The 23,759-nt window shown below is 39.7% G+C and overlaps 2 protein-coding genes across 5 annotated transcripts in view; both read right to left on the bottom strand.

Annotated features, from left to right (window-relative positions):
- TTC3 (tetratricopeptide repeat domain 3) overlaps positions 1-23,759 on the bottom strand; it is a 255,764-nt gene that overhangs the window by 32,576 nt on the left and 199,429 nt on the right. The gene's annotated exons all lie outside the window — the stretch shown is intronic.
- DYRK1A (dual specificity tyrosine phosphorylation regulated kinase 1A) overlaps positions 19,646-23,759 on the bottom strand; it is an 89,449-nt gene continuing 85,335 nt past the window's right edge. For all 4 annotated transcript variants that reach the window (XM_049835283.1, XM_049835281.1, XM_049835282.1 and 1 more), the window contains one exon: positions 19,646-22,991. In XM_049835283.1, the coding sequence (XP_049691240.1) occupies positions 22,368-22,991 (624 nt within the window). In that variant the 3' untranslated portion in view covers positions 19,646-22,367. The remainder of the gene's footprint in view (positions 22,992-23,759) is intronic.

The following is a 23,759-nucleotide window of genomic DNA, read 5'->3' as shown; positions in this document are numbered from 1 at the left end:
ACAAAAAATAACCAGGGGTCAACATCGCTTCAGCGCAGATGGGAAGGGGGCCGCACACACGTGAATTTACTCTCCCCTCTCGTGCCCAGAGGCAGGTACTGCTCTAGCTACTGTTATCGGGAGAATGAAGAGGGTACGTGTCTGAAGACATTTCCTTCCCTCCTCTTCAAACCCATGTTTAAGAAATATTCCCTCCTTCTTCTAAATTAATACTTGAGGGGAAATCACATCAAATGCACAAGTGTACTGGATTAAAAAAAAACAGGCCTGTTTAATAAATGCATCTTCAGTGTACCATACCAAAATAGATTTCATTAAAAATTTCCCTTAAGAGAAAATCTTAAAATAAAGTTTAAAAAAAAAAAAAAAAAAAAAGAAATAATCAAATGCTGAGGCACTTGTTTTAATTGGCTTTAACTTCTGCAGTCTAAATGCAAAGTATGAGGCCCATTATAATTTGGATGGCTGCTGCTTCTAAACATAGTGTCAGAATTCAGTGAATGAAGAGAGGGGTGGCAGGCCAGCACGCACGCTGCCAAGCGAAACAGCTACTCCAGCCGCGTTGCAAAAATCAAACGCACACACAGAGCGGCAGCTATAATTAGACTTGAACAAACCATGTCAGATGTGTTAAGAACCCACTTTAATTCAGATATTTCTTAAGGTTTTTCAAGTATGCACTTTCTACTGAGTTGGACTGAAATCTATTTCAGATAGTGATGAAGAGGTACCTTGTCAGGGATTTCTTTCCAAACCAGAGTTAAAACAGGTCAGTACAAATGTGCATGCTTAGACCTACTTTTCCCTGGTTCTCCTATTACCCCTCCTAAATCCTTCTCTCTCTTGTTCGGCTTTTAAAGCATGCCTTCTTGAACTCACAGCTGTGTGAGTTTGGCCAACATTCAAAAAAAGGGACAAGGAGCTTTTTATGTAATACAGCTGAAGCCGAATGCAGATTTGGTGATGAAGGAGACAGTTGCAGGACAGGCAGGCTTTGATAAAGCCCTTACACGGTCATAGAAAAGATCTTCAGTATCTTCTCCCCAACCACAGCAAGCACCCAAGTTTCAAAGGAAACAGCTACAGCAGAAAGCAGCACAGGCAGCTTTTTGTACCAAGAAGTAGCAAGAAAGTTTTCTCCTAACTTACAATAATTAGAACTGATTAATGCCCCTAAGATTGAGGGTGCTTGTTCTCTTCAGTATCTGTTATGCATTTTGATTAAGCATTATCCATACGTTCTCTAATGCTTTCTTTTCAGTCTTTGGTTCCAATGAGAGTTACGGGAACGAGATACATCAGCTTAGTAGTGCAAAGCATAGAAAAGCTTTGACTTTGTCAGGTTCAACTTCAATTCAATTTCAATTTTTCAAGCAAAACATTTCACAATATTTCACCTCAAGATTAAAAAGGTGTGTAGAAGGTTTCACTACTCTATAACAGCATATATTTTTAAGTTCCTCTACATGTTCTTTGTCCCTTCATATTAAATAAACAGCCTGAGTCTTTCCAGTCTCCCTCCACGAGAGCTCTTCCCTTCATCCTTTCTTCTCACTCCCCACTTGAGTCCTTCCCCCTGGACTTTTTCACTGAGCTGCAGATATCCAACTGCAGGCAGCGTGCCGTTCAGTGAATTCCCCAGCTTGGTGAGGTGACTCTCAAGTTTCTCACAGCTTTCATGAACTTTGCCCAAGTTTACCGCCCCGTGTCATTTACGGGATTTGCCATTGTGTTCCTCACCCTCTTTCCAAATGTCTAGTAAGGATACTGGTCCTAATCTATGACCTTTTCCTTGTCACTTGAAATATTGTTATTGCTTTTGTTTGCATTGCGGTAACTTCTGTCCTCTAAAACAGCGTCCTGCTGTCCCTCCCTGCCCCCAGGCTCCCATGGAGCACCTCCTCAAGAGCAGAAACCATTTATGCAGGTGGCTTCGAGCCTTCTGTACACAGCCAGAGCTATGCAGTCAGGGCAGGAATTATCCTGTTCCCTTTGCTTTCCAGACGATGGAGCAGAGTAAAAGATCTACACTTCTCCGTCAATAATAATGTTTGCTTGGTTTTCATTTAAATAAAAAAATATAGTGTGCTTTCATTATTATTTGTTCTATTATTGGACACTACAATTTTGTTTGCCATTTATCTCCTCACCATCACTTTTTTTAACTTGTACCACACTGGTTTCTTTCGCCAACCAACTGCACCTTTACTGAGGAAGTCAAGAGGACAGGTCAAGCTTTCGATAGCTCTTGAAGCAAGCTGACCCAAACAATCAAGGGCTCGGGCTTTCTGGTCTGAATTTACACAGCAATGAAGCAAACATCTGGTAAAATGATTTATGGCATTAATCTTCCTTTCCTTTTCCATGGTACACACTGATTGCACCACATCCAAAATGAGTTTAAATAGGCTTAGCTTAATCTTCACCAAGCATTTGCATCATGTCACAGAGAAGGTACCTCTTATTACCTGAAGGCAGGAACAGAGAACATTTTTAAGCAAGAGGCTCAAAACCTTCTTACACCACAGGTGAAAATTGGTCAGCTTACAATGGAAATATGTTGGGTTCAAGTCAGTAATTACAAGACCAGCCATCAGCGCTAAGGACATACCATATTCTTTTTGCCTTGGACATAAATATATTTCAACTGAGAAGAGTCAGAGAAAAATGAGAGAAGTCTGGACTTTGGCACTTCCTAGGTTAGACAATTACAGACAGCTGTACTTGTGACCACAATGGATTGGGTCTCCCAAGTTTTGCCCTGGGCAACATGGGTCTTTTGCTCAGGAAAGTTTCATATCAGTTCTCTAGTAACCAGGTTCTCTCGGCCTTTTTCACACCTGCAAAAGAAAATGCTATAAAGACAAAACTAAACAGAAAAAAGGGAAATATTTGAAAGACAACTAAAAAGCATGAATGACGCATTTACAGCACTCAGAAGTGGACCTGAAATGTGCCTGCATTGGCAAAATTAACAACACGTGGAGGACCAGAGTCTCACCACTCCCAACCACCCAGCAGTAGAATTAGGTTCTTCTCTAGCTAAGACATCTTTACCAGATCCGCTTTCACGTAACACCCTGTCAGACAGGAAAGCGCAACTACCTCCACTTCACGGGGGAAACAAAGGCATGGAAAATTTGTTGTAACATAAGCCCAGTACCTTAGACCTTTGGATGCTGCCTGATTGTTTAACCGTTCCTCTCTCGGAGGAAGGAAACTGGGTTCTTTTGGTCTTCCAATACTTACTCTATTAGTTGTCCTTGTTCAAATGACAGCCAGCTACAGCGGTCATAATCTACTTGTTCATACTCTTGAAAACGTTTCTTTTCAGAGCAGAAAATAGACACGTCCAAGAAGAGGGATGAGCTCAGGGCAGCATAAGCAATCACCCACAGAAGAGAATGTTCTCTTCTTCCTCAGAAGAAGTGAGAATTAAGGAAAGAGGGTTTAGATAGATGTCAATTTATTTTTTTTTTTGTGATTACAATTTCCTTAGAAACAAGATTTTTAGTGTAGTAATCTTCAAAGTTTCATGATAAAAGATTAGTATGTAAGCTATTAATAATTTTTTTTATTTCTGACCATGATGAAATGGGGTGATTGTTATTAATCCAGACACTACCTTCCAGAAATTACTTCTGCCTTTGCTTATCTTCCAAGTCAACAGCTCTGAGTAACAGATAATCAATTTTAATAGTAATCTACAGAATTTCTAGAAGCCTTAGGGAAACGGCACATGCATACAATGAGTTGTGTATGCACAGGGAAGCCCAGTGCACAACTGCAATAACACACCGTGCAAGCAATATAGTCAGTCTTTGCTTAAGTCACTCTTTGCCAGTCTGAGTTGTTCTGGATGCCCCCAGTTTTCTGTGCATGCAAAAATAACAGCACAGCACACAAAAGCATATCAACCCGTACAAGTGCAGCAAAACCGATGTGCACAAGCATGTGCAACAGGCTGAAGACACATGTTGTAACCTCACTGACTCTTTAGAGGCTACTTGGGCAACTTTTTGTACCAAATCACAAGGCATATAGTTTTAATATACACGTTCATCCAAACTCCGGCCTGGAGGCTTGAGTTTCTTCTTCAGAAACATTCAGAAGGAACACGCAGAAAAGAAACAACCAGCAAAACATAAGCTGAGCAAGACTTCCCAGTCAGACTTCCCTGTGTACTAGCCACATCTGCTTGTGACTATCATAACAAAAAAGGAAATTATGTACCTCATAAGACAATTGCCACCATGAATTCTTCTTTACTTAGCAGAATAAAATGTTACCTCAGCAGAAGTGGTAACAAATGATATTTTGCATTACATTCTTGTCTATTTTTCTAACTTTAAACACTGATGAATTATATACTTGTCCCTTTTGTTCTTCTATTTCTCATCTTGTCCTCTCCCCCTATTTTTAAAAGTCTTCAAAGACAGTTCAGTGGTTGTACTTATGCTTGGAAGTTATCAACAAGTTCAAAAAGAAACCGTATGTTTTATTCAATAATCCAATTTTTCTAAAGACTGATTGGCTGGAAGTATTTTGTACCATTTGTAAGATTCAACATTTATTCCAGAATTCTTATTTTATTACAGTTGCTGGTAATGATCTTGTAAAAAAGCAAAGTTGCTGGTGGCGTCATCCATAAGAAAGACCATTTTAAGAAATGTAAATTAATTTCTTACTTGCAACAAAGATTTTAAAAGTTGAAGAGGTCTTCTACTCGTCAAGATAAATGGCTTTACAAAGATACTGAATGGCTCGAACTGTCACATGTATCTTACAGCAGGAGAAAAACTATGTTATTACTCCTTATTTGAGATACCCATCTAAGTGTGGTCACGGCAACACAGTGAGCATTTCGGACTTCACAGTTGTAAAGCCAGAAATGCTGTTTCTTTATTTAGAGTCATTCCTAACATATTTCTAAATAGCTCACTAAAAATTTGGCCCCCCCAAAAAAAACCAAAAAAACCCCTATACTATAAAGCTCCTCTGGAAATGCTGCTCCCATATAGACCTATTACCTTTGATGGATAAGACCTGGAGAATCTCACACCAGCAATAAAGCACCTTTGTTGCAGCTGTCTGTCATAATGCTGCCAAAGCAGACGTGGCAGAAGGTACTATGTGCCTACACCTCTGTCACAGTTTTTACTGTCCAGCATCTTCAGTTAAACATGACTGCATTAGTGGTGTGAGCACAGGTCCAAGGTTCGCTCCAGAAGAAATCTCCCCTTTGCCCTGTTCTGGTCCAGGAACGACCAACATCTGGCACATCCTGGGGAGGTACCGTCTAAAGACGGTATAAATACCGCTACGAGACTCACTAGCAGACTTTCATCAGAGCTTTTAGGTTTTCACACGCTGCTCATCCGCACACTGTGTAACATTTACTTCCGCAGGCTGCAGATACCTGTCCACTAATCTGCCAAAGGAGTGCTTAGTGCTCTAAGAAACCCAAGAGGGAGTCTCAAGAGAGCCTTACCTCGAGATGGCCCTTTCACACCAGACTGAAAGTTGCCGAGTACTCTTATTTCCAGGGAGGAGGGTTTCCCAAAAGCAGACCACCCCGACAGGAGCCACGCAAAAGTTTTCTGGAAACCTTTCACAAGATGAATGGGGTGAGGAGGGACCTTTTGGCAATAAAACGGGTAGAGGTACAGTCCAGGAGACTGCAGAGATTCTCAGAGGTGTTGGCTGGTTCGGAGGGCTTCCTAAATTACCCTGAGGACCACTAATATCTACCTGACCTAACTTTTCCCCTTCTGCAATGATCCTCTGCAGGTGCATCGGTCAGTCTCTTCACAATTTCTGCCACGAGTTCATAATCTTGGACACAGATGGTGTGACACAAACACAGTATCACAGTAGGCAGGTAGATGGATAAAATTTAAGGTAATTAATGAAAAGCCGCTTGGTTTCTTCTTCCTTTCCTCTGCTCCTGCTTTCCTCTTTAGCTCCTCAGAACTTGGGTTCTGTGATGACTCCTCCTCAAAAATGAAAGTGGAGCAACTCCGGTAAGTAGATTCATTCTGTCCCCCCATTTCTTGTCTTCTGCCGAACTAGAAACTCTTGAGAAGAGGAATCCTTTGTGGAAAGGGAACAAAGCAGTGGGCAGACAGTGCAGAAAGACGTCTATATTATAGTATTGAGGAAGATGTGAATGCAGAAATACAATCCAAGTAGAGCATAATTTTTCTGAGGGTGATCATGATACAGTTAATTACATTTTCTTCTCTGTGTTTCTTCTCTTTGTTACCATTCTTAATCTATGAGAAGCATCAGTGATTACAAGCAGCCACATGAGAGCATAGATTTTGCATCATAAAGCAAAAAATATATGTATTTTCTTGTTTCTCAACCACGTTTTTCGTTGTAAAGTTCAAAGAAGGTAAGAATCAAATTACTACTACTGTTCATGGAAATTATTACGTTACCTTCTCAAGGTATTCTAGACTGTTCCACCAAAACAACCTCTAGATGGCACATATGAGAATATTGGAACATCTATCAGAAAAGTAAGCTTGTTTAAATAAAAATCTTTTCAAGAGTTAAGTATATTGTGAACATACAGTTACAAGTTGCAGTTGTATTATCAGTATGCGCTAAACCCCACACCATTCTTAGTCACGTTCTTCTAAGTCAATGACTTCTGTTTGCAGAAATATTTTTGTATCTTTCTGAATTTAATTGTAATATTTGATCAGAGAAAAAGTGACTAAACAAAACAGAAAACAAGATGCCGTAAAAATTATTCCATTTTATGGCAAGATGAATAATTATAGATAAGGCTACATAAATTACCTCTACCCTGAGTTCCTATTTTCAGTCATTTATTCAAATTATTGATAACGACTACATTTAGCAACTAAACCACTCAAGTACAATTCCAATGTTTTCTACTATAAGAAAAATATTCTCTTTAAGCACATACTTTGCATCATTTTTAAAAGAACCATACAACCAAAAATCTAGAGCCAAAAAACTTCTGAATATTTGAACAGGAAACATTTTGACATTTGAACCAGGAAAAGCCTTCACTGACATTAAAATGCCCATGCTGTACTTTGTGAAAGAGGCAATGAAGAGCAAGGCATAAAAATCACATCAGTTCTCTTATCAAGGGAAACTCATGTCAAACTGGCAGAGATCCGAGCAAACAGAAGGCTGATTTACCTTCTATAGGTCAAAACTACAAGCAAAATCTGCCTGGAAAGAGGGGGGACAATGTTAAACTCACTACAGCCATGGCCCACGCAACTGGTACCTAGATGAGAGTAGTATGTCTTCCAGAGCTTAATCTCTAAAACTGGATGATTTCATTACTGGATACTTTGGTTTTACAGCTGATTTCCACGTGGTATAAAGTGGCTAGACTAAGAACCTTGGCACAAAAAGCCTTTCACCATTACAAAGAACAACTACTGAATTTTTTTATTAAAAACATCAACAAGAAGAAATAGTGAACAGGCAGGTTTGTTTTCAGAAAAACAAAGAGTAGATATGTTCACCTGAGGGGTCAGAAAAATGAGAGAAAGATAAAATAGATTTACCATAGATGCCAAAAGCCCTCGATGAAAGACACAGCACATAAAAAATATCAGAATAATTAGAACTGTGTAAATGCCAAAGCGCCTCTTCAACAACGACTTGTTAGATCAGAGCAGAAAATTTGTTTCAGTTGAGTTTGTGTCTGCTCTTCTTGAACATCCAAGCAACCAAACTTTATTCCAAATGCGCTCCTGGAAAGCAAGTTTTATGGACGCATGCTCAACTGTTTCAACAACTTGTGTGACTATTCTATCATGGAAAACATTTCATCCTCCTCAGGGATGAGATATTGTTGCAGAGGCAGGACTGAAGTCTTCAAGCACTTCAAGTGCAGACAAAGACTGAAATTCTGTGCTGCATCGCAGGGGTAGAAAAGAAAGGCATGGGCAGGGGGAGGACTGACTCTGTTTTAAATCTCATTAATTCATAGGCTGCCAGAGGTCTTCAAGGTTAAGTAAGTTGTGGTGACTTCTCTACACTGGTTATGGGCCATAAAATTCTACATGATCTCTGTATCTCCCTCACATATTTTACTAGAAGCTGCACTTGCCATTGAAAGACTGGTACCAAGGGAGGATGCTGGAAGGCAGAGTACTAATCAGATGCATACCACATACCACAATTTGAACAAATACTGTCTTGCATTGTCAACTTATAATATACACATGAAAACTACCTTTAAAATAATCTTACAAGTCTACCTAAATAATGGATTTTCTCAGGGTCTTTACACTTCTTTGGTAGACACCCTACAAGAAAAAAACAATGCAGGCTAGTGTTGCAATATAGATAAATGTTGACTGGAAATATGACAGGGTCCTCCAGCGTAATTTACTGGTAATTCCATTTATAAATCCAAACTTCAAGGGCAGAAAAGTAGTGTAATAATTCAACCACCGCTTAGCAGTGCTCACTTCCAATTAAACCCAATATAATGAAACTTAATCAACAAATTATTTTATTTCAAGAATTAAAGTTTGAGTTCTCAAATTCATCTCATGTTTCCATCTCACGTTCCAAAAATCACGGTGGCCGGGTCCTGAATTTAGGTTTTCATTGTTACTATTTTCTATCATGCTTTGCTCCAGTTCCCAGTACTTTCAGCAGCCTAGCAAAAAAATTTCAACCTACCTGGTCATTTTCCCCTCCCCTCACAATGACCTAGACCCCTGCATTAAATCCCCTCTTAAGTTTTTATCTCCTTCCCTTCCCTGCCCTTGTGCTACCCTTCTGTTGTTTTCTGCTTAATAGAACATAGTTGACACCCATTTCACGCCACTCTTTCGTAGGAACGGTCTTAATCCTAATCCCTCTTCCTTTCTAGGAAATGCTTCAAAGCCACAAGGCTACACACTTCTTTTCAATTCTCTGCCTGCCCAAATGAATCTTGAACCCTTAGCGCTCAATAAGATAATTTTAAGAGGTGGGGTGCACAGCGCCTCTTCTTCCTTTTCTTTCACCTTCTCTTCTGAAATCACATGAAAGAAGTGATACCCCTACGGTGGTACAGGAGTATCTCTTTCAACCCCTATGGACAGGCAAGATTAGAATCCCACATCTGTCAAAACTCAGCTGAATACTTTATTCAAGGATGAAATGTTCAGTCATTACCACCAGACCTCTTCTCCCCCTGCGCTTGTTTGCAAGTCTGTAAGTATAAACATTGCCATTATATTGTATCAGCAAACTACAGTATGCATTCTGACTCCTGAAAGGATCAACTCCTTACTACAGTCAAGTGATGGGAATGGATTTAATTGAAGAGGAAAACATGGCAACAGCTTTTGCGGTATCAAAGTGACAAAGTAGGATTAGAAGTTTTCATGACTATCAGCCCTTTATTTTTGCCTATATACTTGATGTGAGTATTTTATTTCCTTTTCCATGTACAGAAGCCAACAAGAGGTTGACAGGAATGCTGATGAGAATGGGAGAGATGTGAAAAGGGGGAAAGAAGAAGAAAGAAAAGGAAGCGGGGGGGGGGGGGGGGGGGGGAGGGGATAAGGGGAAAGGGAGGGGAAGGAAAAGAAAGGAAGAGATGTGAAAAGAGTAGTAGTGAAAAATGTGAAAAGAAGTTATAAACATTAAAAATAGTGAAAAGTGGTGAAAAGAAAAATGTGAAAAGAAGATACAGAAGTCAAAGTAAGATATTGAGACATGAAATAATAGAATGAAAAAGAAAAAACTGAAAGATGCAAACATTTGAAAAGAGAAGTGAAAACAAAGAAAAGACATGACAAGAAAAAGAAGGGATAAGGGGTGAAAGAAGAAAGAACTGCCAAAGGAAAAGAGAAAAAAGAAGAAAGAAATGAAAAAATAGAACTGAAGAGAAAAAAAAGAGAAACAAAAATTGAAAGCAAAGCAAGAAAGGAGTGAGAAGTCAAAGCAGTGACGGCATGGGATGGGACGGGACAGGACAGGAAAGAAAAAACCTGAAAGGCAGTGAAAAGAAATCACAGCGGTGCGTATCATGGACAAGCATCAAAAATGTGAGGAAAGTGGCAAAAAGGCTTGGAGATGTGGGGAGCAGAAGGGACGGAAAAGCAGGAAAGGAAAAGAAGAGGTGAAAGAAGTCAAGGTGCAGTGAAAAGAAGTCAAAGCCATGAAAAGCAGGGGACAGCAGAAGAAGCATGGAAAGGAAAATTAAGGGGGGGAAGACAAGGTGTGAGAATTAGCAACATGAGGTCAAAGCAGGGAAAAGCAGTGAAAAGCAAGGAGGGAGAGGGGAAGCAGAAGGAGGAGGAAGAGGGAGATAGAGAAAGACTAAAAAGAATGGGGGAGGGGAACAGGGGAAGAGGGAAAGAAGAAAAACGGGGAAGAGAAAAGAAGGGAAGTGGAGGGGGGTGAGGGGGGTAGAATAAAAGACCTGAAAAGCAGTGATAAGAAGCCAAAGCGGGGAAAAAGAGAGCAAGGGAACAGAAGAGAAAGGTAGGAAGAGGAAGGGAGAGGGGAAGACCTGAAAAGCAGCAAAACACATTCAAAGTAGTGTAAAGCATGTAAGAAGAAAAAGCAGTCAAAGCAGGGAAAAACAGAGAAAAAAAGTGAGGCGGGGGGGGGAAAAACCTCACAGGACATGAAAAGCAAGGCCAAGCAGCCAAAGCAGTGACGAGCAAGGGAAACCAGAGACCAGAAAAGCAGCCTAAGTAAGTTAAAGCAGTGAAAAACAGGAAAGGGAAAAGTAGAGAAGAGAGCGGGGAAACAAAACAAAACAAAAACCACCTGAAAAGTAGCAAAAAGGAGTGCATAAAGTGAAAGCAGGAAAAAGCAGCCAAAGGCAGCCAAAAGCAGGGCGCAATGACAAGCTGAGAAGGGAAGCAAATGGGGGGGTGGGGGGTGGTGAGAAGGGATCTAGAAGCAGCAAAAAGGTCAAAGAAGTGAAGCAAATGGAGAAGCGGGGGAGGGGGAGAAGGCAATGGCCTGAAAAGCAGTGGAAAGAAGTCAAAGCAGTAACAAGTAATGAAAAGAAAGGAAAAGACCAGACAAGCAGTTGAAAAAAGTCAAAGCAGTGAAGAGGCTGAAAAGCAGGGGAAAAAAAGAGGAGGGAAAACAGGGGGCAGGGTACAACCCCCAAACTAAAAAGCAGTGGGAAGCAGGGAAAAGAAGGAAAAAAGCAGCAGGAAGACCAGAAAAGCAGTGACAGGAAGTCAAAGCAGTGATAAACAGGGAAAAGAAGGGGAGGGGGGAGACTTGAAAAGCAATGAAAAGAAATCAGAGCAGTTACTAGCAGGGGAAAAAGTCAAAGCAGTGAACAGCGGGGAACGGGAAGGCAAAAGCCAGGCGGGCAGTGGGGTGGGAAGCAGGAAAAGACCTGAAAAGCAGCCACAAGTTGTGAAAGCACTGAAAAGGAGTGAAAAAGTGTCAAAGCACTGACAAGCAGCAAAACAAGTCAAAGCAGTGACAAGCAGGGAAAGAAGGGAAAAGAAGGAAAAAGACCTGAAAAGCAGAGACATCAAAGCAGTGTAAAGCTGGGAGAAGGGGAAAAAGTAAAACAGGTAAAAGACATCAAAACATGAAAAAGCAGGAAAAAGAAGTCAAGCCAGTGAAAAGCAGGGAAGAGAAGGAAAAAGCTGGGAAAAGAGTCAAAGCAATGAAAAGCAGGGAAAAGAAGGAGCAGGGAGGGGATAAAAGATCAGAAGAGCAGCAAATAGAAGTCAAAGCAGTGACTACCAGGGAAAGGAAAGGAAAAGAACTTAAAAGATCTGAAAGGCGGTGAAAAATAGTCAAAGCAGTGAAAAGTAATGAAAAATAGTCAGACAACAGAAGAGAAGGGAAAAACAGGGAAAAGAAGAGAGGGGTAAGGGGGGAGCAGGGAGAAGAGAGAAAAAGAAGAGACCTGAAAAGCAGGAAAAAAGTTAAAGCAGTGAAAAGGAGGAATAGGAAGATTGGGGGGGGGGGGGGGGGGGGGGCGGGGGGAGACCTCTAAAGTAGTGAAAGTAAGTCGGAACAGTGACAAGTACTGAAGAGAGGGGGAAAAGAAGTAAAAGCAAGAAAAGCAGGGAAAGATCACGAAGCAATAACCAGGGAGGAGGGGGGAAAGAAAGAAAAGACCTGAAAATCAGTGAAAAGGAAGTCAAAGCAGTGACAAGCAGGGGCAGTGAGGAAGGAAGGGAAAAGTATGTAAAAGAGAAGGGAAAAGCAAGGAAGAGACCTGAAAAGCAGAGGAAAGTCTCTAAGTACTGAGAAGCAGGGAGGGAGTGGGAATAAAAGCATGAAAAGGAAGGAAAAGATGAGGATAGAAAAGCAAGGAGAAGGCAAGAAGGGAAAAGCAGAGGGAAAAAGTCAAGTTAATGAAAAGCAGGGAAAGTATCTGAAAAGCAGGGGAAAGGAAATCCAAGTAGTGAAAAAAGTATCAAAAGAGTGAAGAGAAAGGAAAAGGATGGCAGGGGGGAGATTAAAATCCTTGAAAAGCAGGGAAAAGACAAGGAGAGAAAGGCAGGGGGAAAGGAGGGAAAGGCAGGGGAAAGGTGAGAAGTGGGGAAAAGATGAAAAGAGAGAAGCAGGTAAGACAAAGCAGTGCCAAGCAAGGAAAAGAAGAGACCTGAAAAGCAGGGAAAGGGCCAGAGAAGACCACAAAAGCAGTGAAAACAAGTCAAAAGAGGGAAAAGATGGAAGAGGATGTCAAAGGAGGAAAAAACAAGAGAAGGTGGAAAAATAGAAGAGACATGAAAAGCAGTGAAAAGAAGTCAGAGCAGTGAAAAGCAATGAAAACAACATAAGGGGGATGGGGGATGTGTGCAGAAACAAATAGGGAAAAGAACTCTAAGCAGTCAAAAACAGGGAACAGAGAAGTGGAGGGGCAGTTAAATGACCCAACAAGCATGGAAGAGATGGGAAAAGAATGGGAAAGAGAAGTCAAAGCAGGGAGGTGATGGGAAAATGAGCAAGGGGAAGAAGAATACACCTGAAATACATTTGAAGAAGTGGAGAATGAAGGGGGAAGAAACCTGAAAAGCACTGAAGTGAGGAAAGGAAGTAAGGAAAACACCTGAAAAGCACTGAAAAGAATGGGAAAAAAAGAAAGGGAAGACACAGAAAGCATTGAAAAGAAGGGGTAAAAGACCTGAAAAGCATTGGAAAGAAGGCAAAAGCAGTGAAAGTCAGTGAAGGGAAAGCAAAGGGGAGAAAGCAATGCAAAGCAATGCAAAGCAATGGTGGAAAAGGAAGTGGGAAAGACAGGCAGGAAGAAACAAGCAGGAAAGATAGGAAGTGAAAAGAAGTCAACAGTGAAGAGCAGTAACAGGCAGGGGGAGAAACAACCTGAACCTGAAACACCAGGAAAAAAGAATGGAAAAGAACAGAAGTCAAAGCAAGGGGGGAAAGTCAAAGCAGGGAAAAAAAAGAAGAGAAGGGGGGAACCTGAAAGACTCAAAAGGAAGCCAAGAGCAACAAGCAGGGAGAAGGGAAAAGCAGGGGAAGGGGGTGAAAGACCTGAAAATTATTGAAAAGAAGGGGGCAGGGGGAGCAAGGCAAATGGGGAAAGCACAGCAGGAAGAACAGGCAGGAAAACAAAAGCAGGGAAGACAAGCATGGAGAAGACAGGAAAAGCTGTGAAAAGACAGGAAGAGGACAAGCAGGAAAAGGAAAGAAATACAGTGAAAAGAAAAAGCAGAAAGTCCAGAAAAGCAAGAGAGGAAAGCAGGGAAAAACACTGGGAACAGCGGGGAAAAGAGATGGGAAAAGCTGGGGGCGGGGTGGGGGGGGGGGGAGGCTGAAAGATGGGAAAAGGACAGAAAAGCAAAAGGTGGAAAGAGTAGGGAAGCAGGGAGAATGGTTGGAATGGAAAGTAGGGAAGGTGAGCGAGAAGCAGTGACAAAGGACAGGAACTCGGAGGAGGGAGAAAAGGCCACGTGAACTTGTTGTTTCTGAAGGGGGAAATGAACTGCAGTTTCTAGCAAGAAGAAAATGAAAAAGGTATTCTTTTGGCCTAAGTTACTATGTTTGACTTTTTCTTCAGCCAAAAAGCTCTCATTGTCCCCATTAAAGAACTCTGAATATGACATTTCTGACTTTCAAAGCTCTGGCTCCCGAGATTACTGGATTCGTCTTCCCAGGTCACTGAGGTTATGTCATGACACAAACCTTCATACCGTCACTGTATCAAAGTGACCTTTACGGACACACCTGATTTCAAGGCACTGTCACTGTAATGTTTCAACTTGTAGCACGTTTAGTTTACTGAGCAAATGCCCCTGGACACAGAATAGTACTAGCTCTGTGTGGTGAAGTTACCAGACTGATGTGAGATTGCATACATAAGAGTACAACAATAAAGAGGGTTATTCCAGTACAGAATAAACTTATGTACAGCATTTTTCTTGGAAGAAATACTAAATTAGCTAGCGTACAAAAAAGTGATAAAATTTCCTCATACACAAGGCAAACATTTTGTAGGGGCAGGAGACCAATTCGGATGAAAATAAAAATGCACGAGTGCTCTGGCATGTTACAGCAAAGAGGAGGAATCCCACTGGTACTAAACTGCACTAGCACTGCATTGAGAAAGAAGCCAAGTGAGACAGAGGCTTTGAAAACTAAATTCCCTCAGCTTATTCTTGACTCCAAGGTCTCCAAATGGGGCTTCCTTAGAGTGCAATTTCTGAAAGGGTTTGTTGCACTAAAAATGCAGTAGAGCTCAGAATGTGCTCCATTCAGGGCCGGCCTTTCTTCCTGAAAGAGAACTCCTCTTCATCATCATCCTGCAGTCTCAAAATGATTAGCTTAGTCTACAAACTGTTGACATTTGATGCTGAGGAGTCACGAAGGAAGTCCTGAATGAACTACAGGTTGGCAGGAAAATCTAAGAGACACTTTGGAACACCACCACAAGTGGTACAGAAAAGACCTCTTCTACTGGTGAGGGGGAAGAGAGACCCTGAAGAAGGCAGTCTGAATAGAGAGGTTTTCTGCTTGGCATCATCAATTGGTTTATTTAGAACAAAATCAGTTTTCATTTCTTCATATATCACTTTCCAATCACTAACCAACTAACTGTCTTCTGACAGTCAACATCTGTCGAATTAATCTCCTTTCTTCCCACTTCTCATGGGGAGACCTACATGAGGTGGATTTGGTTATTAATTTCTGTTGTCTTATCTATGCTACTGTTCTTTTTATTACTCAAGACCATATGGAATACCCGTAAGATCTGAAGTTTCAAAAAATTCTTAAAATCCATGGGATTTTGCAAGCAATTCATAAGCTAGTGCTCAGCAGGACTCACCTCTGTGATGATCACTCAAAACTGGATTTGAGAAGAAATATGTCTAACCTTTTCCTCATCTTTTACTTATTTTTTTTTTAGGGACCAATTTGTGGATTGTCTTAAAAATCAAGTCCGATTTCTTTATATACACACTGCAGAAAGTCAGCACAGCAGCAAGACAGACAGAGTTCTTTCAAAAACCCAGAAGAAAGCTACCAAGACAGATCTTCAAAATTATAAACTACTGCCATACCATTGCCTTAAGCAGCGAGGACTGGCTGACACTATGCACAAAAGTTAATGGGAAAATGCAGTGCAAACATGTTAAGACAACAAGCATGCCCTTCCATCAAACATACCAACTTTCAACACTCTTTAACAAATAAATGCTTTGAATTAAAATGTTGGTACGTGTACAAATCATAAACAGCAATGCATACATGATTAAAAAAAGAATTAAGCAATCCTTTAGACTCAAACTGTTTTTTTTCTAGAAGGAATGAAACTGCTCATCTGTTGCTCCACTGGCAAAACAATGTCTTCCCAGAAAGTTTTCATGACAGACTCTACCGAGAGGCTGCAACAACGAAGAATCCAATTGGCTAATGTATTCAAGAGAACATTGCATATATTATAAAAGCATCCATATTGAAGACCAATGTGTTTCTCAGAGACGCTGGAACACTGCCTTATGGTACTGAATTGCATGAGATTTGTCCGTCTACATGCAAAACAATGATGGAAACAAAATATCAGAACATTTTTGTATTTCCTTTGTTAACTGAACAGCTTTAAACTAAATTTGACATGTAAGATGCAGTGTTCTAGAAACTATAATGTCCTTATAAACGAAAACATATGCCAAGACATCACGACAACTGTATTCCAGGACGCTGGAGTTCGCAGCAGCGGGAAGTAGAAATTCCTGTTGAAGCTGTTCCTACGGAGTACTTGGAGACCAAGAGCTGGACTGCACAACTTACCAGAGATGAAAAATGCCTCTTGTGAAGATGTACAGGGAAGAGAAATAGAAGAAAATTCCAGTGTACTACACAAGTTTAATTGCATTGCCTTGCTCACCTAAAGCCACATTACATTCTGTTGTCTGAAAAGCATGATCTATGTGCAGGCTTCTCAGTACCGGCTCTACCGAAATTTAGACCAACTTGCCCCAGCCCAGGATGCATCTGCTCTTAAGGAGTATTAGAATTTGATTTAGAAAGCCAAATCTGGCCCATACACTTGTCCTGAAAGGATTACAATAATGGTAGTTCTGTCTTACCAGTAAGAATGTCACTAGCCCTAATTTTCAAGAAACAGCTGATGCTTTTTGTTATTTAGACTGAAAATACTGGGGCTGTTTGAGGTTTAGCAGCTTTTCACTGTGACACTGTTACCATTATTTAGCTGGGATACTTTTCACTGTTGCTCACTGAGGAAAAATTGCTTGTTCTGGAACAGAGGAGGTCCTGCCTTAGGAATGAGGACCCAAGGTGGATCCACAATAAAACATCTTTCAGGATATATAAATTCTGTGCTCTTTCTACTCCATGGCAACAGGTTTTTTTAAGGATGTCTTTTGTCAGTCTCACTTCCATTCTCACCTTACTAAACACACAAGTTTTAATAGATAATCACTCAATAACATACACTGCTTGGGTTTGGGGTTTTTTTATTCCTACAGTTCTAAAACTCCATTTATAACATGTCCTGTGGTTTGCCTGTTTTAAGGTCTTACTAGGCTCTGCTTTCAGCCCATTTTAACTTATCTATCTCAGCCCTAGTTAGTAAATACATGAAAATCCTTCCAGTTGCCTACATGCTGACAATCTACTCTATTCGTTACTGTTGCTTCTGCCAGTCTGATGTCTCCAGCATATGCTCATTTGGTCTGCTGTCAGAAATCAAATCCTCCTTCTTCAACTTAGTCTTTTGAAATTGCAATAAAATCCCAACTTTCATTTCTGCTTTCTTGCAAACTTTCAGATTTGACCCAAGCCACTGATAAACAGTCTGGATTCAGATCTACCTTGAAACAAAACACACAGCTGCGTTCTAGACATCTCTCACATTAATTACAGGAATCCAACCTTCTGTGAGAAACTTATTTTCCACTCAAAGTAGAACCGTTAAGCCTCATTCAACATGGCGATGAAGTTTTTCATTTAGCTCACCTCACATGCTTTCCTAGGGCCAGCACCACATAAAAAAATTTCTCGGTCTCACTTTCACTTACAGTCCACACAATTCCACTCCTGCTAAGGGTATTTCTCTCCCCTTCCTATGCTATTATTCACATTGGTTAGACTCCCTCCCACACAGGATATCCTTTCAATTCCGACCCTTGTCCTCTTCTAAATCTTCTATCCTCACTTTCCCTCTAGAATCCATCAGCATTGCTTAAAGTGAATTAAATTTTCTCTCTGCCATTCAGCAGAGGAGCCTGAGGTTAAAATTTTAGCTACCACCTTTGTCTGGCTTATAAAGTGTATCACATTCTCGTATCATTCAGGTTCTCAAGGATAGTCTGTGACCATCTTGTGACTGAACTCTGTGATGCTCTGTAACATCTAGCATAAAACATAATAAACAACAGAAACTACAGATCTTCTCAGGTCTAGGCAGATCGTATATATTTGATAAGGCTAGTATGGAGAACTGTTGAAATAAAAACAAGGCATCTTAATCAATAAGGAAAAAATAGTTCAACTATCATTATGAGATGGAGAAATAAATACCAATTGCAAACTTTTCAACATGAGGTTTCTTCTGTAGAACCCCATAAAACCAGGGATATATAACAGAAAACTGCAATTTGGCAAGGTGTCTTTCTTAGCTTGACAGATGTAAGGTATTGTGCAATTCTAATATCCATCCTAAGTAAAATAAATCACTTGCCAAAGTCATGCTGGATCACATACAAACTATCCTCATGAGATCAACACTTGGCAATAACTCTACTTTGTAGTCAGTTACTTGTGTAATTTTCACTAGAAAGATAACTTCCATACTATTCAGAAGTTCCATTTAATGATCTTAACGAAATATATTTGTTCTATAAATCAACACAACATATTCACCACTGTGTCAGAAGGTCAGAGTTTTAGATTACTTCCTTATCAAAAAAGGATGTTTCTGATGAGTTTCAACAGGAATTATCTTCACAGGTATTTAAGATTTCTCAGTTATCAAGAATAAAATATAAGCGCATTGATGGTTTAATGAAAATAACGATGGTAGGGTGATAAACAATGAAGACAAGTCACATCTATAGGTGAATCCAACCCTTCTGTAAACCAGTCCCATTCAGACATCATTATACTTACAGGATGGAAGACTACATCCTGGAAGAGCAGCAGTTCTGAAAAGGACTTAGGAATCATGATGATAATCATCTAAATTTACAATCTTTTAATGCAAATAACTGAGACTGAAAGATTTAAAAATGCAATCCTTGGAGGTATAAACAAACAAGCGAAGATATAAACTGAAAGGTTCAAGAATGTACCTGCACATACTACACGCACACAGCAATACTGAGATCACTACCAGATGCTGTATGCAGTTCTTACGTCCACACTTCAGAATGGATTTTAAAACATCTGAAGTTTCAGAAGAGCCATAAAAGCTTTACAGTTAGAGATTTAAGGAACTCCATCTATATAGGTTATTAAAGTTAACATATTTTTACGTGAATAAAGTGAAATAGTTTAAAACTAGAGTAGTTATTCGTTATTCTAATAGGCAGCTAGCTATCTGATGGCCAGCAGCTGTAACTAAACAGCCCTAAAACTGAAGGAGGACTAAGAGTATGGAAAATAAACTAGCTGAATCACTCAAGAGACACCGAAAAATCCTCACACTTGAAGAATCTATATGAAAATCAGCTATCTTTTTCAAAAGTTTGTTCTACTGCACCCAAATGATATGGACTTCATGATGCAGAAATAACTAGATTGAATTCTAGGGGTAATGGCATGCCAGTCAGATGATTTCATTACCATGGTCACTTCTGGCCTTAAAAATCAGCTAGCCTGTAATAGGTAGAAAGCTGCAGTGCATATAAGAACATTCAAACTAACAGATGATAATATAAAGAACTCAAACTACAAGTACAGTCCATCAGAATCAAGCAGAGCTGTGTTCATACATCAATGATTAGTATACCTTGCTGTTTCAATTAAAAACTCAAAATTATCTGTTATGCCTCCAACTTTTACTTTCATATTTTTAAGTCTGTTTCAATGTATCTGATATTTACATATTATAGTATAATTATACCTACCATACCATGGCTTGGAGTAGGTTAATTGCATAGGAAGATTTACTATGTTTACATTTTTTCTTAAATTACTCTTTTTTTTTTAAAAAGCACAGTAAAGAGTCTGAGGACAAATTATTCAACTGTTTATCATACATAAGACTGCATGACTATAATACAAAGGGCTTGTCTTTTCATTTAACGTTACAATATACACAGCAAGTCCGGACTAGATCTTACAATCTGAACACAGGTATTTAACCTTTTCCATGCTGTTTATGTTTACAATGCACAGAAGTCCTGTAACCAAACTGTGTAGTAAAGCACACAAAACTGGACTGTAACATAACACAGTATGCAGAAGCACTGGATTTTATGATTTCTTCTTTATGTAGATTTTTTTTTAAACGGCTTTATTTTTTGGCGCTTGCTAAGGTGTGGCAACCTGCGCACACAAAAATTACCCAGATTTCATATTACCCTTATATTCCTGGACAGCAGTAAGTACTGGATTCCTTTTCATATTGCTAAACTCAGCATCCTGTTTCTAAGGTGACAGCCTTCCAAGTCCTGTAAACTTCTCTGAATTACTGAGTTTAAAAATAAAACCAAAAAGAAAACAGAAAAAAAACCCCACTTTCATCCACAGGGTTGACGTGTCAATACAAAAGAAATATGGATCGCTTGATTAAAAAAATCATGATTTACAAAAAAATGGTAAACCCAAGTATTCATTCCCATTTACCTGGTAGTCAGCTGCTGCGTTGCCACTGTAAGTATAAAAAATTCCACCTTTTAGTCTGAAAAAATGACTTAGCCGCATGGAATTGACCAGTATGAACTCCGAATTTTATGCTAAATTAACTTTTAAAAGGGCTTACTGGCAGAGGTAGATCACTGCTTCTGTAATATATAATGGGCAAACAACGTTAATCTGGGATGGGCAACCAATGAATTACCCTTATTCTTTCAAATGTTCTTCACGGAGCTTTTACTTTTCATACAAATAAATCTCTGAATGGGCCCGTAAATTTTGCAACTGCCAAGCTGACTGTGTTATATTAAGGCAGCATTACCCAAAAATTAGGCACCTGTTAAATACAGCCTGCTAACTTCAGATCTCATGTGAGTGTTTTGCTTTACTCAGACTATTTTTGGACCTGTTCATGCAATCAAGGTCTTGCCTTCAAGTTTACAATTATGTTAATAAGGAATACAAGAGTCAACTGCTGGTTTCATAGCTTCTGGATCTAGTGTCCCTTTTACCTTCAGAAGCCTGAACACATTTATAATGTAACAGATGTTATAGTCTCGAAGTAGATGTCAATCTATTATGTTCAGTACACAGATTGCTGTAAATGTATTGGCTATGAATTCAACAACAGTTCCAGTTTTGTTTAAGCAATAGTACAGCCATAATTTTCAACTGACATTTAAAAATGGTCTAGTTACACCTTGTGTCAAAGTGCAGAACTGCTACATTATTGGTTACAGACATCTATGTGCTATAAAAACAGCTTTGGTACAATAAATTATCAAAAAAGAAAATAAATTTTTGTAAAATTCACAGCATAATTGTGAGGCAAAAAAGCAGTCACATAAAATTCTGCATTTTTAAAAATGTTCAGGATGAACAGAAGACGTCTTTGTGCAGAAGTAATGGTGGAGAAACCACGTGCCGAGAAAAAGCAAAAGAAAAAAGTAAAAAGCAGGAAGGGACACAGTTGTAGCTATTTCCATCAAACGCAAACCACTACTCCTGTGACCTTCAACCAATAAGAAAGTCAACTTTATGACACACGCAAAGTGACCTTGCAATACCTTACAATAAGTGGGTCACAAAAGTCTATTTTAAAAGAAAGGCCTCTTGAATTACCCATTCTCTGTGTTTTCAGCATTAAGGACTGTCTGCAAAAGCATGTCCAAAAGTGATTGCATCTGAAATGGTAGGCTCTTCTAACTTAAGAGTCCAAATCCATAAGGCCAAAGGTTATCCCAAAGACCACCACTTAGACCTCCCCAGGACTGGCCAGGACCGACCCGTTGATTGCTTCTCAGTGCACCTCAGTTATGAAACCAGTCATATTTCAATACTAACTGACTGTGGTCTCCAAAATATGAGACCCACAGAATCCCATTACAATTGCTGCTTTGATCCTCAGTAGATTCAGAAAAGGAGAGTTCTGATCACCGCCACTTAGCATGCTTAATGTGCCTTACAAACTCCATTACAACCGTCCCTTTTTACAGCTGAAGAATATATATTTGTGTAATCTGAAGGTCCCTCTTTCTTACAGTACTGCATTTCTGTGCCCATGTTTGTTTGGGGAACTAAAAAAAATATATATATATATTACTCACTCCCCTCCCACCAAAAAACTTCAAAGGGCCTTTTTATAAATCATGTGCAATGCCTTTAAAAAGAAACTAGTTTGCAACTACAACTAACATTTGAACAATAACCCCTGTTGAATGAGACCAAAAAAAACCACCCTCCCCCAAAACCAAACTATGACTAGGTTGTGGCAAGTTAAAATGGGGGAAGCAAAAGGTGAACACCACTAAGCTATCCGTTAAGGTGGGTCCAGACATGGCTCTTTTAAAAAAAAAAAAAAACAAAAAAAAAAAAAACAAAACCAACCAAAAAAAAAAACCCCAAAAAACCAACAAAAAAAAACTTCATTGTCCCTTTGCAATCTTTTCAAGTTTAAAAAAATAGTCAGCTTTGCCCTCCTGTAGCGGTTCAGTGAGTTTATCTCCTTCTGATTCAAGCAGCTTTGCACTTTGTTTTTGGAAAAACACCACTTCTATAAAAACACACAAGAAACAAACTTAGTTTCAGTTTAGTCACGAGCTAGCCACAGGACTTTGCTGAACACAAACTCCTGTCATGGGAGACTCTTCTCTATCAATTCCTTGCCTCATTGCAAGGTGTCCTTCAGTCATGTAATGAGCAGGACCTGTATTAGCAGAAAACTGGTATGTTGGATGTCCAGCTATGCCAGTTTCTTGGCGCGGATTAGAGTAGACTGTTAAATTCATGTCCATAGCTCCATTTTGTCCAAAGTCCAAGGTATTAGCAGCCACTGGGCGGTTCTGATAGGCCTGATTGCCTTGGTTACCAGTAGAGGAGGAAGATGTAGAGGAAGAAGTAGTTGAGGAAGACAGGGATGTCATGGAGTGGTGACTGTGACCCACCTCCATAGAATCCTGGGTGGAGGAGCTGTTTGTTGGAGAATTGTAGACTCTTGGCCTGGTCCGGCTACCCAAGGCTTGCTGTCCATGATGGTGGTGGTGGTGGTGATGGTGGTGGTGGTGGTGAGAGCTATTTCCGTGATGATGATGTAATGCATTCTGTTGTTGAGGGGTTACATGGAAGGTGGTTTCTTGAACTGGATGGTTTTCAACAGTGACCTGTGTAGGAGCTTCAGTGGCTGTCCAACCAATTGGAGGAGGAAACTGTTGTCGAACCTATGTTAATAAGCAAAATAAAAATTAAAATGCTTACTCAAATCTATCCATTTGCAATATATGAGAGAGATTAAGTTATTAATGTTTATGCTAAATATTAAAAGAGTTAACCAAACCTTGCAGTTGCAAAATTAGTCTAGAAATGTAAGCATGTAGTTAAGCAGAATTTCTAATACCCTTTTCTAAATATACCATAAGAAAGATGAGTTCACATTCTGGATGCTTTTTTCAAACAAACAGTTTAAGGAGGTCCAATATGTGACCTTACTGTCAAAATTATAGACGCAGCTTTACATAATAGTAGTAATAAACAAGATGCTATTTGTACAACACCTAGAACAATAAGGCCCTGATCTCTGACTCAGGCCTCTGAATACAATGAGCATACTAAGCTAAATTAATATGTTGTAGTTCACATCTTGAATAGTGTCAACAGCATTAGAGGAGTGCTACTCACACCTCTGAAGAACACAGCTGAGTAAAGATTACTAAAATAGCAACACACCAATTTGTTGCATAAACTAAATTGTCTGCTTGGAAGAATTTATATTTTTATCTGTTCTGTACTAAAATAAAAATATTACTGAATTATTTGTAGTTAATAAATGAGTTGTTGCTTCTTTCCAAGAACTACTGAATAAACACTAATTCATCAAAGATAATGTTGGTCAAGTACCTGAACACCATAAAATAGAAATAAGAACTCCAGCAGAGTCCACTGATGTACAAGCTAGTTCTTCACTGGGTTGGGAGATGCATAGTTCTGTG

The sequence above is a fragment of the Accipiter gentilis genome, chromosome 32 (assembly GCF_929443795.1).
Source record: "Accipiter gentilis chromosome 32, bAccGen1.1, whole genome shotgun sequence".
NCBI classification, from domain to species: Eukaryota; Metazoa; Chordata; class Aves; order Accipitriformes; family Accipitridae; genus Astur; species Astur gentilis.
The sequence above is the reverse complement of the archived record's forward strand: the minus strand, read 5'-3'. Positions and strand labels throughout refer to the sequence as shown.